Below are 16,848 nucleotides of genomic sequence, written 5' to 3' on the forward strand. Positions count from 1 at the left end.
AAAATCTCCATAAAATTACACAAGAAATAGGAAAAAACGGCGCTCATTTGTGCCTCTTTCCGTGTGCGCTTAGCGGCAGCCAGCTCGCTACAGACGAAGGGCGTATCGTCGCCGGCGCCACTACATCAATTGACAGACGGATTATCGGACTTTGAATTCTTCTGAATAACGCAACTACTAAACGGTGGCGGGCGTAAAGTGATAAGCGGTCATCGGCGCGACGCGGCGCCGCGCTACCAGCAGAAAACGCGAATGGCAAATATTCCATCCAAGAAGATTGGCAGGAAAATAGGAGAACCTCATCGAGCAGCAATAATCTACTTGAAGCGGCAGATGGCAAGCTTACCATATTTTCTCTTCTAACTGATATTAGCAGTGGTAATTGAATGGGTAACCTTACCTTTTTTTTTCGTTTTGTTCCTCAATTCAGAGTTCCTAATCGCAGAAATTCGATGTCACGCGCGAACTATCTATCCGCCTAGGTCTTCATCGTTTTAGGCGGCGCACGCTATTGCACGTGGGTCGTAATAGCGAATGTTTAGGGGCAACGCGCAAGATAACACGTATCTTTAAGCTATGGCCTAACGATGAATTCTCGTTTAAATTTTTGGACATCGCGTGCTGTAACATCGGCTCTAGGCAAAAGCCTTCGCATCTGTATCGATCAATACTTCAGCTTTCAACACGAGGCCGTAATTCTGCTGCCCGCTCATCCACTCACTCGCTGATGGTGCGCCGGTGTCCGAGGATCCGTCTCATTATCATATTTTCGTCGAACAAAATTTATTTCCAATCAATAATCGGCTCCCTTTTTGCATTCATCAGAAGAGGGCAATTGTCTTGTGGGCAGCATTAAGTGCGACGATCAGAAGCAGGCTGGTGGTGCTTGATGGCAAAGTCGGACACAGGGCCATTCGGGTGAGAATAATAGTAATGAAAACCTGCTCACTTTTCGCATTCTGGCCTTATTGATACATGAAAACGAAAGTAGATAAGAAATGGACTATGGACCGCCATCAAAGAAGAACGACGCGCGATGCGACATAGTCCTGTTATTGCTTTTGTTACAATTACTGAGCGTCGCGAAGGGGGACATTGTTAGTATATTGCTAGGACTCCTACAAGGTTAATATTACGGTTCATTATTGCAACGTCAATCGATTTCTATTGAGCGCATAGAAAATTGAAAACATTATTGTTCATGTCAACAACAGTTGATTCTCAGACGTTCTCGCCGGAGCGTCGTTGACACATTATAATTATTACTAACGTGACGTTTTCTGTTAGCTATAGTTGCTCCGAGCTGTCTTTCGTGCGCCGTGGGTCAATCTGCGACATCAGCAGGTAGACACGTACGACTGACCGTATCGCCGGTCTGCGGAGATCGTTCGAATGGTGCCGACAGTGACGATGAACGATCCATGACGTCCGGAACGTCGTCAGACATCACCGTCATCGATACCACAACCATAATTGAATGAATTTACTATTATGATGCGTACGCAGGTAGACAAAGCTGCAGCCATTGTTCCCAAGCCTAACTCGTCAATTGCTTATTACAATAAATTGCATCTGTACAATAAATTTACGCTCTGGAAGCAACAATAGCACAGTACCATGTGATACCGCTAACCAGCATTCGCTAATAATAGAACGGACGATTATCATAACGACGGTGATCATTGTCGTCGTCGTCGTCGTCTCCAGCAGCCTTCCGCTGATCTTCATTAGCATCACCAATATTGTCGTAGTAATAGATAATAATCGGAAACAACTTTGTCATGTAGGTGGCCCGCTTTAATTTGATATTGCTACGCTGCCGTGCGCGGATTCAGTCGGAGCAACTTGGCGCTGTCTGAGCTCCATTACAGTCCGCCGCTCGACGAGTCGGCTAAACGGAACCCATTTTGAGGCACGCAAGCGATGCGTCAGCGCAGATATACATTATCAGCGGTAAACGCACGCATACGAATACATGGTGATCATGGTAAATGGCTATTGTTAGCTCGTTACACCCGGACCAATGCTGTGACTGTCGCTGATTGCTTTTTTTCGTTGTCGCTACCACGACTGACTGTCGGCAGGTGACGACCGACGACGAATTCAATCGACATGTCAGATTTCCGTCAACGGCAGCTGAGACGACGGCGAACGGCATGGAGAGCCAAAGGCCAAATGGAAACAGAGACTGCCCGCTACTGTCCTGCGACCATTAGTAGTTCTGGTCCGTTTACAACAACGACCCCCTCTAGCGGTACGCGCAGCAATCAAACGCGTCGTATCATTTGCACATATAGCATCCGCAGGCTCCTATTTGCATTGTTGTTGTACAATCCCTCGATAATTTTATGTTACGTTACGATTGTTTTGTTCGTGCCGATATCTACTCGTGTTCTGTGTCGCTTGTTGCCGATCATCACCACCACCGTCGTCGTCATCATCGCGAAAAGAGTAAGAATAGAACCCGGAACCTCTGACAATACAGAATAGATTCAGATATGAACAAATAACAAGGGCGCTGTGCTGTACGGCGTAGAAGTACAACTTTATGGCGAGCATGATAAAGCTACGGGAGCGCGTTTTGCGACAATAACTGTATATGCGGCGCACAAATATTGATGATTGATTTTAACGAAACTATTGTATATTAACCTTCCGACTTGCCGATGGAGCCGGTCCGACACGATGCGATGCGATGCGATCAGTGCAGGATAACGGTGCGTTACGTTACGTTACGTTACGTCGCTTCGTTCCCGTCCTCTTGATCCTTAAATACGGTCTGCGCAATTAGTGACGTGCGCTCCGCTGCGTTCAGATTCGCTTCGATGGCCTACAGCGCGCGAAGGCGAAAGACGCTCACCAACTATACAAGTTATCAAAGATGTAACGTACAGCTGATGAAAAGCAGCCACTAAAAATAGCCGAAAAAAGCTTGATGGATGTCTTGGAATCACCGGCGAACCCGGCCATTCGATATCAGCACGCTACTAAGCTTGAGCTAATCGATCCTGTGTGAAAATGCGACTGCAACTACGTTTGTATTCAGTATTGTTTAAAGATGATAATTTTTCTATTCGTATCGTATTGGCCTCGTCTAGATCGGACACGGCCACGCTTACCACCAGCCACGGTTCATCTTGTTTTTCAGCGATCGCTCTACGTACACGGAACGATATTAGCTTACTAGCAAAAATATCGCATCTCATTAATTTCCTATCAAAGTATATGTCTGTAATAAACATCTTCGTCCTTTCGCGGACAGCAGAAACAATGGTGGCCGATTAGACGTCGATGTAATCAGCACCATGCCATACACAGAAATCGAGCATGTGAAATTGGCCCGGTTTCTATTCGGACCCATGTGTCAAGGCGAAGCCCGACTGTTGTCACCGTCACAGGTGCACCACTTGCACCAAATGGATCATTTAAAGACGTGTACGTAAATCTGTTACGCTGGGCAGCCAGCCCCCTGCGCCGTCTTACAAGTCCTATTTACTATATTTACAACCGCGTAGCCTGTTAAGATGAGTTGTGCGTATCTGAAGTGCAGACGGGAAAGGTAATATCGATAGATGGTGCTCGTCGCGTTAAAGCTTTTAGAAACTCGTTACGTAACAATGGCCGGCTGCTGTATTTCGCTGTCGCCGCGAGTGAAGCAGCGGCGGCGTCGTCACTGTTGTGGTTTGTGACGATTGATTTTTTTGCGTTTCCATAAAAAGTAAATTCATATCCGCATCTCGGCAAAAATGTCCGCATAGACTGCTGCTGCTGCTGCTGCTGCTGCTGCTGCTGCTAGTGAATATATTAAGATACAGTTTATCATATTGTATTTTGCACCCTACCACCAGTTCTGTCGTCGGCTGGGTATTGTGAGAGCATGGCTGCGTGGTCTGTTGCCGGCAGCATTGGGTGACGCGTGCACGACTATTGGGCCATTGCATACGATTGTACCGATAACGTGGTGGAAAGAAATGTCTTTTTCTTAGAGATTGATAACGATATAAACGTTACTTTAAAGGGAACTCACATACTAAGTTGGCTATTTGTGAAACAAGTCAACAAACGTGCTTTATCTGTCAGCATCAAGCTCATCAGCTCAAAGTTCACCATGACAAAGTAGCATTTTTGTTCGTCTACGAAGATCAAATACGAAAGAAAATCTCATGGCTGGTGCTCGTGTTGACGCGGTATGCAGCAGCGATACACGTTTTAGACAAAAACTAAACGTGCATGTTGTGTGGGTTGTACGATAGAAATGTATCTCTTCGTCTACCGTATTTATCATCGCATGAGTGCTGCGAACAGGGACATGCCTCTAGTCCAGGAAGTCCTCACCATTCACGGGTGACTGTGTTCAGAGTAACTTTTTTTCGGCCTTAGTAAGCTTATCCAGGCCGAGCAGGAGCCGCCTTGCGGTCAAAACCTTCTTAATTACTTAAATATTATGCCGCATACGGTCATACTGCGTAAAATAATGGTTTTTTTTTTTCTTTCTGTTCGATTTCAGGTCATCTGACATAGGTTCAGTTGACCAGATCAGGTGTTTATTTTTTTGTTTTCACTAGATCTGCAGGTGGTAACAAACAGCCCGTCACGGACAAGTGATAATTTTTTTCCATTGACTTATGTACGAGATCACGATCGGGCGTTCTCGTGTCAAGAGATAAAAATATGGTTTATTCATATCTATTTATAATCGACAAGCCAAACCACTATCTCCTTGATTATTGATTGATATTTAACGACCGCAAAATTTTCCGGTTATTTCTAAAATCGATGATCCACAGGCCGACCAGACAGTCACCTGCGACCCGCCGAAAATCCACTGCTCTGGCTCCGATTAGCGGTGGAGGAACAAAAGATTATTGCCGATTTTGGTCACAGCCGCTTGAATACTCCCACGACAAAGGAACAGAAACGCAGGCCAATGGTAGCAGAAGGACCGTAGTTACAATGCGGCTGGGTAGAGGTTCGACGACGGACAGGAGGGTAGACGGATGAGCTAGCACGACTGCATGCGCCTGCAAATAATGGACAACATAAAGTCAGCGGCGGTGACAGCAACATCGGTATCGAAGAAAAATGCGGTTGAAGTCATAACCAGCACTGGCCGTTAACTCCTGTCACCGCCGCCATGCCACCTAATCTCAGCACCGGTTGAATTTGTCTTTTCCTGCCATTGAATCGACCATTGTAATTGCACATGGGTAGTCTATCCGCGACGTAGATCACCAGATCAGTACACCAGCGTACGCAGATGAACGTGTGCACGACCGAGCAGTGCTGCCATCTCCTATGGGGTGACACGCGTATTAGCCGTACGAAGCCGTGACGGTTACGTGTTACTGCAATAGTTCTTGGCACAATACAATGACAAAAGATTGTGTACAGTATAATTTTATATATCTGACAATATGAATGGCAGATATTAGGCGTAGCGCTTGCACAGGAAAGGCTGGCGTGTGTCGATTCCGACGCTGTCCATAGACGGCAGCCGTGAGTGGGCACACGAATCGGGTTGACAATTGGCCGGCCCGGAAGTTGCGAGACCGGGTGGTTACGGTGGAAGGGAAACGAGATCGGCAGATGCTGCTACTTCGTATTGGAATTTTGCTCCTGCTACAATTTAGGGCTGCAACTGGCATTACGTAGACCGAGAGACAGCTGTGAATATGTATAGTACGATGCCATTACGATTTATATCGAATCAGAACTGCTGGATGAATAAGTAACCCTTCGCGCCCATACAGAAATATGCTTATTTACTATATAATAGTAAGCATATTGACCATGTGGCTCAACTACGAAACACGTTAATCGCATAAACTATATTTTGAAATATTGACACTGCGCAGCGGAACGAGCACTCGCCGTTCACTGCTTAGAAACGATCCCAAAACGACAAGACGGTGGTGACCCATTTCTACAACCATCGCTGCCAGTAAGCAGTCAGCTTCGAAAACGCCAATACAACTGGAAGGCGCCATATTGATTCTTGCTTGTATACAATCACGTGAATAAGACTCTAGTTTGCCATAGCAAACGGTGTTAGTGACGTTGCCATGGATTCGCGTGGAGACGAACGAGCAAAACGCGTGCGCGAAAAGACCCTAACCTTATAGCCGTGACATTTATCCACAGCGAAGCAGTAACTTGAATCGAACAAGAAGCGGCACCGTGAAGTACTAAAGAGGAACAGTGGGGCAAAGATGAAACGAGACATCAGGCCAGAGGAGGCTAGCATGGACAGCGAGTGAACTTAATTTGCCCTTATCGGTGTCCGCATCGTCGACTTGCTGTCGGACCTTCGCAGAGTCGGAACTTTCGTCATTACTGTTGCTGTTAAAGGCTGTCATTACAGCAATAAACGGCGTCATCAGCAACGATAACTCGAAGCGGTTCTGAAACAACGTTGAACGCGTTTTTACATGTATGCGCAACATGGTTCGCATCGTGGCCGTCCGTAGTTGATAGGCGGGAAGGGGAAGAAAGATAGAAATTTTGCATGAATTAACGACGCCATCTCGTTAAACAGTCGAAGGGGGTTCTATTTCGATGCGACGGACTGCTAATACGACAACGCTGACGGCCGCAATACATGTTCCGTCCCTATCTATGCTGAGTCATCAATGAGCAGTCTCCTCCAGCAATATCCGTTTCCGCTAACATTCCGGTCAGCGTTGCACGACCCGTTCGAATCGTGGGCGCATACAGTGGTTAGCAAAATAGTAAATTATATCAAACTGCGAAAGCTAATCACCTAGCCAAGACCAAAATAACTTCGAGAAGTCTTTTTTTCTGCATAGTACGCTCTATAAAGACATTATCAACTGCGTAATAGCGCGGCGCGGTGATTCACAATTTTGCCGGCCGTCTATCTGCCTGACTTGCTAAAACTGTTTTTAAATTTACGCGGCCAATCGGATACGTGCTCTCGTTGTGGTGCCATGTTAACGATGGCTTTCCTGAGCCTCTTGGTCCTGATACGTATTGACGATCATTCTAAAATTGTTATCACTCTCAGAATCAGTTCTCTTATCGGTTCTCACGAATCGAGTCGGCTTCTTGTGAAAAAAAAAAGACGTTAATTACGTCATCGGTACGTTGATCATACCTCTGCACAGGTCTGCTTTAAAGACTGCCGATATATGGGCTAATTGCTTAATCTGTTGTTGCCACTACCAACAAAAGTGGGGTGCTTGGAGAGGCGATTTGACTTCTAGAGATGCAATCGACCGACCAATAATAATTTATAAAGTTGTTTTCTAGGATTTGCGGAAGAAGAGAGGCTTGAGCACAAACAACATAATTACGTCGAACCGTTTTGTTGGCCAGCAATCGACGGTGTGGTACTTGACTCTCTCACTTGAAACTGTTACTTTTCTGTAGCGGTGAGGTACTTCCAAAACATGAACCACGCCCAATAGCTGAAGAGTCGCATAAAAGTATCAAACTAGGGTTCACAGGCTATAGGTAATCTTCACGCTTGGCAGTCTAGCATGTCGTTTGAATAAACTCCAGCTACATAAAACCTTACTAGAAAGTTCATCTAATTGTCGGCTCACTTATTTATGCAACACACGTATACGATCCCCCCGACACAAGCGAGATTTTGTTCCTGCTCTTATGGGCTTCGGCTTGAATGAGGAACTCCTTTATTGGCTTAGAAGAAAACGAATTCGTAACGGTGAAGGTATGGACCCAAAGAAACTACACAGCACTAACCTGAACAAGGCGTCAGGTATCGGTTGATGGGGAGGAGGTAGCATTGTCCCATGGGGTTCAATCGCACAGGAGAAAAAGGTTGCATTCACGTAATCGGGCTCTGAACATACACTAGTCTCGTATCCGGAGTCCTTTGTGAGTTTCCGCTGCTGCTGTGCCGTGCTCTTTTGTTGAGCTGTGACATCCTTCCGATCGATGGGGTCAAAGATCCCCGCAGCCATATTACGCCTGGAACTAATTTTTTTGCTCACATTGAATTCGTATAATAGATTAGATGTTGCTTCTTTTCTTTTCTTTTCTTTTTTCGAAAGAAGCATGTCCAATCGGCGGGACGCACGGTTCTTTTTTGCTTCCCTAAACTACACTTCGAGTTCATTCCGACGAATCGATCGACAAACAAATTCGATCGGATGAACAGGCGCGTGATGAAGTATCATCGATGACTTCACGGGTTAGATAGAGTGGTCACCGAAGCTATAGACAATGAACTTACCTGAAATTTGCTTAAATTATCCATCAAACATTAAAACACCTATGCAAGCCGAAACGTAACTGGGCCCACTTGAATATCCGTTTTCAGAAACCGTTCCCAAAATTATATAGTACGATATTTTTTAATTATAGCTGTCTACTACTAAACAATTTTAGCATCATTGAATTTTTTGTAAAAACATATGAACCCTCTTACATCAACCGATACAGGGTTATGTATTGGAGCTGATGATTCCAAATAAGAACAGAGCTACGTTTCATTTTCGTCAAAGTAATTCAAAGCAACGTTATGTCTTGGAAAATATAATTTCATTAAATTGTGCCCATCGCAGAATCGAACAAGGGTCGTCACTAATTCAATCATTTTTTTAAATTTAAATAAGGTTCATGTTCATTGTTGTCCTGATCACGCTCTGTAGTGGAACCTACACCTCAAAACTATCTTAGTGCACACTTGTTGTGACAAAAACGAAAACGTACGTATGGGCAGGCTTAAGTAAAACCTTTTGTTACGAAAATGTTATTAAGGATATAACAAGTCTGAGGCCTAGTTGTCAATTACTAATGGGGAAGGAGGAGGAGGAGGAGGAGGAGGTAAGTCTACATCAAATGTATCCGTCTTCACCTACGAGCTGGATGCCGTAAAGTCATCATGAAGTAGGTGCCATTCAAGAACCTGCTTTGGCTTCACGCTACCACAACAGAACTCATTTCGACTTCTTAATCACTATCTAATATGTTAAGTTTCTCAAATCAAAGTTGTTCAGCGACCTTAAGCGCACTTTAATTGATCCAAGTCTAAACTCGGTTTGTATATGCGTATATTTATAGGGCAGGTATTCGTGTCAAAATTCTTACTCTCGACCCCAGCATTTTGTTGTAGTTCCTCGCTGTTCAACGACATAGTCCATCTCAACGGATCTGAAAATAACACAGGTATTACGCATTAGGTAAAACGGATAAAAAAAACCTAAAAAATTTGGATTTGGTTATTAGGTTTAGATATACGAATTACAAATACTAACTGATACGAATACTACATTGATTTCTGTAGATGATGATGATGATTTTATGAAACCATTATTGCAGGTACTGCGTCAGGTATCATATGTATCTTCGCACACATTGGAATACCTGGGGGCACACAGAAAAGTCGAATGGTGTCTCACGATAACGGTTTCGTAGAGATCTAATGTCTAGCGACAAAACACAGTAACTTGTTTTCAGGAGGCTGTATCGAAAGTATTCGTCTACGTAAACCCAATAAAAGCGTCATATGGTACGTACCCAGTTTCACATGAAGCTGTGCCAGTCTCGTCTTGAACAAATAATGGGGGCAACAGCAGGCCTTTGAGCGGCACCACACTGGTAAGCGCCTGAAGTGAACTCGTGATGCCTCCTCCACCCAGACTTAACGTAAGTTCGCCTGGACGTGATTTTGATGAATGGCGTCGGATTAACGATTTCGGGCAAACGTTCGTATCTGGAATTTTTTACAATTATGAGGTGTGATTATAACGAGGGAACGGGATGATCAAAATCAGGATTCCAGTAGTATATTTATAAAGGCAGACCGATAAAAATTTCACAGCAATTTATGCTATTTATATTTCCGATACTCACATGCGCCGGGAAGCATCGACCTATTAATAAGTCGACCGTTTTCGTAACCTAGTATGTATATAATTAGCGCTAGACATTCATGCTTGATTCTTTTTTTTTGCCATTGAAAGCAGAACGAAGTACTTCAATACATTATGGATGGCGGACGTATTGGCAATACTGGCTGCTAAGGATACGGATAGTTACTAGATTTTAATGTTCTAGCGTAGTTACCTTGAAGAGTAGCCGAACTCTGAGCCTTGCGGGAACGTAGCAGGTCCCGATGACTTCCCCATTCTCGTCGCAAAGGAGCACTCAGACCACCAGGATCACGTCGATTCCTTGGTAAATCATCAATCAATACCTGTGCACAGTAGAGAAAAGAATATTTTTTCCCTATATATTTATACGTATATATATATATATATATATATATATAGGGAATATATCTTTTCGACATATATATGTCGAAAAGATATTGAATACTATAAAACCAAGATTGAACCAACTATTCTTTTGCAGTTTAAAATAACATTACTAAATTAAATGTGCCATTTAGATAGATGACCTTCTGCCATTTGTCATATTGCCATCTTTGTAGAATTTCCGCGTTAGTAAATCGTGACAAGTGCTTTTTTGCATCCGTTTCCCTCAAACTAGATTAGCGCCGCTAAAGACGCTACGCAAAAACCGGACCAGAAGATAGCCTGATGGTGCAAGGTTCAGCCATTGTATACAGCAGGTTTACTGAAACTTCCCATTCAAGCTCTCTTAAATTTTGCTAGGCAGTTGGAAATGTATGTGGCTTGATGTTACCATGGTGGAAGACGACGCCTTTTTAGTTTACTAGTTCCGGTGAATACTTTTAAATGGCTTCCTGTAATCTTGTTGGCAGTTAACCGTAGAGGTTTGAGTCGATCATTTTGTCAGGCGGCAGGAACTCATAACGCAGAAAACATTTCCAGTATCACCAAGTACTTTTTGGCGTCAACCGGGGCCTTACCACGCATAAGCACATTTGATTTTCTTTTTATTTAAACCTTATCGTTTGCGATCCGCGTTTTACAATCCGTGATCAATCGTTTTGGGATTATTTTAATTTTTCCATATATATGAGAACTTTCAGAAGAACATCGGCAGAATCGTCTTTACACCGTTACTACCAATAATGTACCTTGACTATAGACAACAATTTTTCTTTGTCTAGATTTGTGCAGCATTTATGCCTTAAATCGTGCAACACATTTAATCATCTTTAAGGCGCTCTATTTTAAATCTGAATAAAGACATTCGGACAATTTTAGCATACTCTAGTGCTAAAAATCTCAGTTTTCAGACCTGATGCGATTCGTACTACTCATGTGACGATATGTAATCCGTCTAGATAGAGAAATGACTGGTACAACCCAATAGAGTATAGAAGGCAGTCGTACAAATATGTCCTTTGCCATGAGTGCAAAAAGAATCTCCCAGAACTCCCCTTTCCGTGTTAGCAATTTAGGGTCAAGTACGGAGCACGATATTCGTGATAGCTACCGGGCTACCCCCGAAGATCTATCCTCGGACTTTTGCTCCCCTCACCCTCGGCAGAACCAAACTTTGCTGATTATCGCAAGAAACAGGATACACTGAACGAAAGAGCACAGCACATTTTGCTCAACTTATAGGCTCATGAATGAGTTCATACGATAAGCAAGTTGTGTAGGACTCAATCTGTTACTGAACAAACTGAAGCAACCTCGGAGCTACCCTAGACAGATCTCTCTGGGAAAAAGATTACAGAGAAGGCAGTACAGGTCGAAAGCAATTTAACGTGGACCATACTCAGGGTATGGGAAGTCTTCATTAATAAAATGAGACTCCTAGCCCTGGTAAAAAATAAATTCTAGTGTACATAGTTTTTACGTCTAAAACTCAAGCGTAAAAGGAAAAGCTCCAAGAAGAAGACGCAGAGGCTGTTGGTGATGGTTGGTGGCGGGGGCACATGGGACGGGAGGGGCAAACTCGACGATCGCCGTCATCAAAAATGTTCCATAAACAAGAACAATCGAAGAAACAACTATGCGCAAGTCGACTTGAAACAGAAAGCTCACAGCCTATCGATATAAGTGTGCCAGAAAAAATGAAACACCATGGCAGCGGGCTTTCCAGAAGCTTGAACCAGCCACCTCATTAAGGATGTAACGAGATCGATGAATACGGATTGTGTTGATACCACGAACCATCTAATTAAAGTCCGGACGGGCTGTGGGCGCTTATAGAAGTAGCTTCGTATTATCGGAAAGGCCTCCAACCCCAAGCTGGGTGTACAGCGAGACGGGAGAACAGGACGCTGTCATCCATTCTGGGCCGTGCGGATGGGGATATGAGACTTGTAGAAGAAACCGCTTGCAAATATTCATTGATGCAATGATTTTAAATAGTTCCGATCAATGTCAAAAAGTTAAAAGGTGTCTTATCGTTTATTTACAATTTGCTTTAAATTCAAACATGCTATTGACAAATAACTTGTATCTAGTCAATTATTAATAACTATAAATTAAAAATAGTTCCTTAGAGCATAATTAAATAATGAAATAGTAAAAAATAAATCAAAGGTCTTTATACAGCGGTAACAGTTAGGGTGATCTATCGAATGTCTCTCCGTCAAATATCTCGGAAGCTGCTACTGGTCACTCGTATTATACAGTAACGGCTGGGTCGTCACTCAGATACTTGAAATGGTTACTCTGTTTATTCTAGGAATCAACTGGGTATATCGGGGCCCAGTCGTGGTATGATCTGCTATGCTTGACAGGATATGGTGGATGAAAATTTTATCCGATATTCGAAACGTGCCAATAGAGTAATGATACCGGGAAACACTGCGTACAATTTACAAACATTTATGCTGCGTTTGGTAAAATAATTCATGCATTTTAACAGCCATTACTTGCACAGTTCTCTTGCGTATACTTTTTTGTCGCACGCCTTCATCTGTCAAAGCCTCTCCTTACCCTCCTTGAAGAAAAGAGCGCAGAGATTGACCACCTTAACCTTACTCTAAGTTATTATAAGCTAACATTAAATTATTATTGAGTACTATTCGACCATTTGTATTTCAGCTGCTCAGCACTCCTTGGAATAAATATATACGTGTATAAATGTATGTATTTTTTTCGTGTGAACGATTCTTCTTTGCTTTTTAACACTGACCGATACTGATGTTGAGTGGGTATGGTGTTTATTTGCTCGATGTCTCAAACTCTGCCTGAGCGAGTTCGCCCGAGACCACAGCGATGAAGGTTGATCCTTGCACTCTTTTTCACGATCTCTCTCTTTGTCGAACCTTAAAAAGGAAAGCACAGATATACTTGAATTACTTTAGATACGCTCGAAGGTGTCTGTAATAAGGCGATTTACGTAGGGTCACTGGACGCTCCCTGACAATTGATCTAAATCACCTGTTTCAAGGATATAGTGTTCATCACCCATTCTTCTGTATAATGCTCATTGACATAAATATGGGATTTTGGATAGAGACTTGTGTGTGAATCAGATCAGGCAGCCGTGGGCGCAAGGGTCAACATGTCCTTGGTAAGAAAAGCATAGTGAGATTATAGAGCGTTGTTTAGTTGGACCGTTCCATATTGATTACGTGACACAATATATTATACTTATGCATGTCTTTAGTTCACCTATAAATAAAAACAAGTCATTATTTGACGGCGTATGAACATAAATAACGACGTTCAATACCAAGCGTAAAAATGCTTTTACACGTATCCGACCCACGATGACCCACGTTTCCTGTCAACTGTATCACATCAAAACGATACACAGAATGTCTATACATAAACAGACGTACACAGAAAAATAAATACGCAAAGTAAGCCAAAACAACACGGTAACCCCATCATGAAGGGCTGTCTATTATTGGTCTCGCCGCTTCCGCAGTTCCCACCGTGGTACACCTATTCACTGATGCTCTATTCGTTAGCCACAAGCGAGAAATGTAACTACAACTTTCCTTGTTCAGTTATTTATTTGCTACTCCACTATTATTCGATAGTCAGTAATGCAAGCGGCGAACTTCGTCCGCCAACATCAGCATCACTTATGTATAGCACATCATTTTTTCCCGTTCTACTCCTACTATCTTTCTGTCTGCAGACGAACTGTGATGGCGTCTTATCCATTTCAGCAATTCGTCTTCGGCTGCATAGGCTGGTGCGAAGCTCATCTTAATGTTGGTCTCAGCAATACCACTTGTATCGCCGGCCAACCACTGCAGCTCAAAGCTGCCCACTAATCAGCTGTTCCACAAACTTCTGCCCGTGATTCTGGGCACATAACTTCGTTACGGCTATTTTTATACACAGTTTTTTTTACTACTGCCAGTGCTGCTCTAGCGACGAGTTGGGATACGAGTGCTGCTGGCGTCGTTGTTGCTGATTATGTCGTTGCTCTGTTTCTTATTTTTTTTTTTCTATTTTTTATCATGGAGGGGTTGCACGCGTGCCTTACTCTCACTGTCTTTTCTCACAGGCAAGAACTCTGTAGTTCGTTAAAGGCAGAGGGGGACTGTTTCTGCTGTTGGCTCCACTGTTGTTGCTACCGCTGCTGTTACTTGAAGAATTCGACGTCCCCCGATTTCGGACAGATAGGCCGACTCGCTGGTGACGCCTCCTCGGACGCCTGCCGCTCCCGCCATAGCTGCAGGCTAATTTCGCAGTTCCTGAACGTCCAACAGTTCGGTTGGTGTTTACGAGTTCACCAGTTTGCAAATCGTCTGCCGTTATCGGATACGGACTATGGCTTCCCCCTAATTTGGTCCCTGGATGGAAGCGGGCGAGCGATCGAACAAGCAAATTTACTGCCCATCATCTTTGGCCGTTCTTTTTCTACCAGCGAGCACCACAGGTCATCGTAGTATGGTTATAGTACTTCGTACTTCTGGACCTTGTAGTATTGTCAAGAAAGGCAGGCAGTGGCGCTAGAACCTGTCCGTGCTCGCCGCGGACGCCACCTATCAAAATTTTGTCCAACGATGAAACACGAAAAGCGGATGACGGGTTGGAAGCAGTCTCAAACAACAGCAGTTAAAATAGTAAGGGGCCGCGGTACGTCCAACAGAAGTAATCGTAATGGTAACAGGCGTCACCCGAATGGTCATTATTACGCCTGGATTGCTTGCAGACACTGAAAAATGAATGATAAATGTGGCGATGGAAAGTTGTGCTCACAGTCGCTGGCTGACTTGCTCATTAATAGACATATCTGCGTTATATCAATTGTGCAATTATCACGAACACGTACTTTACGTGGATAGAAATTTTCGCTGCAAGAAGCGATACTGAAAACGGCACATATATTCTATGTAAAATGTGGCACATGCAACGAAGCGTCTATTTGTATGAAGGGTGAATTATATTGGTTTTGAGACCTCGCATTGGACATGCGTAGTATGCATAATACAATTCGAGACAAGATAGCTCTGTGATTCAGACGCTAATACGGCAGACATGACATGACGGCAACTTTGCTCCTAGAACCCGCTAGTAAAGTAAAAAGCACCTGTTTGCTTGTGCGCTAATGTCAGCATCTTTCGGGCAAATAGACAGTTCAGAAAGCTACCAGGTTTACTTCACTGTGGGCTAAATAGTCACAGTCGCAAGCTCTTCTCCAGTGGCTTTTTCCCGCGGCTGACGGATCCGTATCTACTTATAAACATTGAATTAGGCGTTCACGACACAAAGCTAGCCGCACACACGTCGCCTGTAGATCGACGATTGGGGCAGCAGCAGAAGTCGCCATGCCCGTAACATCGAACAGTATCTTTACCTAAACAGTGTTCTTATCTTCCGTTTTCACGCATACGCTCTTAGTAATTGTGCCAATCAACTTTGCCGCGGTTGACGGTTCAGCACAGAAAAAATCACACAAATCTCGTCTCTCCCAGCGCTACGGTCAAGAGTGTCTGCTTTTCTGCCCCTTCATCGTGCTCTGGTGATTCTTATGGTAATGAAGACACCTGACCTTTTAATCAACCATTCTGATCGTTTTATCGCGCTCATCGCCGATTCTCCCGGATTTTCCAGCCCGGAAGGGGCCGCCTCTTTGCTGCTATTGACAGCGCCACCTTTAAACAACAATGGCCGACCAACAAAGGAGAAAGGCTAATGATATCACAAAATATTTATTTCAATGTCATCGCTTCGTTATGGCCCAGTTCGTTTGAGGGAACGATCTTCACGTTGTCGACCGACGACCGGTATCGACAAAATGCCTGCTTGTCGATAGCGTCCAAAAAACAGACGCTCGTAGTAAACTGTGAAGGCAATATACTGGCAAGCAAAATTTTGAGGGACGGCAGCGATGGCAACAATGGCAGCAGCGCCGTCGGCAGCGAAAGCTTTGTGGCTAGCTACTGTATATATTAATGTAAAAGATAAACGTGAAAAAATGTATCTTATGGTATTTTTCACTCTATTGTCTGTATAACAGAGGCGACGAGAGTGGCCGTACGTAATACACCTGCCTGATTCAGAACGTGGCGTTCTTGAGTCATATAGAGGGGCACGGATACATTAGGATATACACTTCCCGTGTAGCATCGGGCAGTTTCAATAATTAATTTGGCAATACAACTGTGTGAAGAAGACTTCAGAAAGTGACTTAATGAGAATAGAACGAACGTTTATTTACTTATACTGCAATTGTTGGAAATCGAACGTCGAGCTTTTCCGCTAATATTTACGTTTTTATCTCGACCTAACTCCCAATCGTATCAGTATCGATAGTGTATATATATATATATATATATATATATATATATATATATATATATATATAACACGATTTCGATTGTGAGAAAAAATTTCAGATATCTTTGGTCATTTGATTTCCGTCGTCCACCAAGCAATATATTAACCTCCCGCTATCGATTTCACGGAACCTGCTAGACTTTTTTCGAAAGGCCGCGGTTATTGTCAGTGCCCTGTATTGAGGCGCCAGGCCTTTTTACTATGAACGAAACTTTCGCTGCTT

The 16,848-nt window shown here is 43.6% G+C and overlaps 1 protein-coding gene across 1 annotated transcript in view; it reads right to left on the minus strand.

Moving 5' to 3' along the window:
* The window catches only part of LOC111252601 (uncharacterized), a 62,717-nt gene extending 48,205 nt beyond the window's left edge, over positions 1 to 14,512 (minus strand). The window contains exons 1-7 of the mRNA XM_022810778.2: positions 14,429 to 14,512; positions 13,667 to 13,728; positions 13,015 to 13,147; positions 10,054 to 10,183; positions 9,505 to 9,700; positions 9,076 to 9,138; positions 7,726 to 7,959 (exon numbers count right to left, since the gene is read on the minus strand). Coding sequence (XP_022666513.1) covers positions 7,726 to 7,959; positions 9,076 to 9,138; positions 9,505 to 9,700; positions 10,054 to 10,183; positions 13,015 to 13,147; positions 13,667 to 13,728; positions 14,429 to 14,512 — 902 coding nt within the window. The remainder of the gene's footprint in view (positions 1 to 7,725; positions 7,960 to 9,075; positions 9,139 to 9,504; positions 9,701 to 10,053; positions 10,184 to 13,014; positions 13,148 to 13,666; positions 13,729 to 14,428) is intronic.
* Between the last annotated feature and the right edge of the window lie 2,336 nt (positions 14,513 to 16,848).

Source organism: Varroa destructor, unplaced genomic scaffold (genome assembly GCF_002443255.2).
Source record: "Varroa destructor unplaced genomic scaffold, Vdes_3.0 BEIS01000006.1, whole genome shotgun sequence".
Lineage (NCBI taxonomy): Eukaryota > Metazoa > Arthropoda > Arachnida > Mesostigmata > Varroidae > Varroa > Varroa destructor.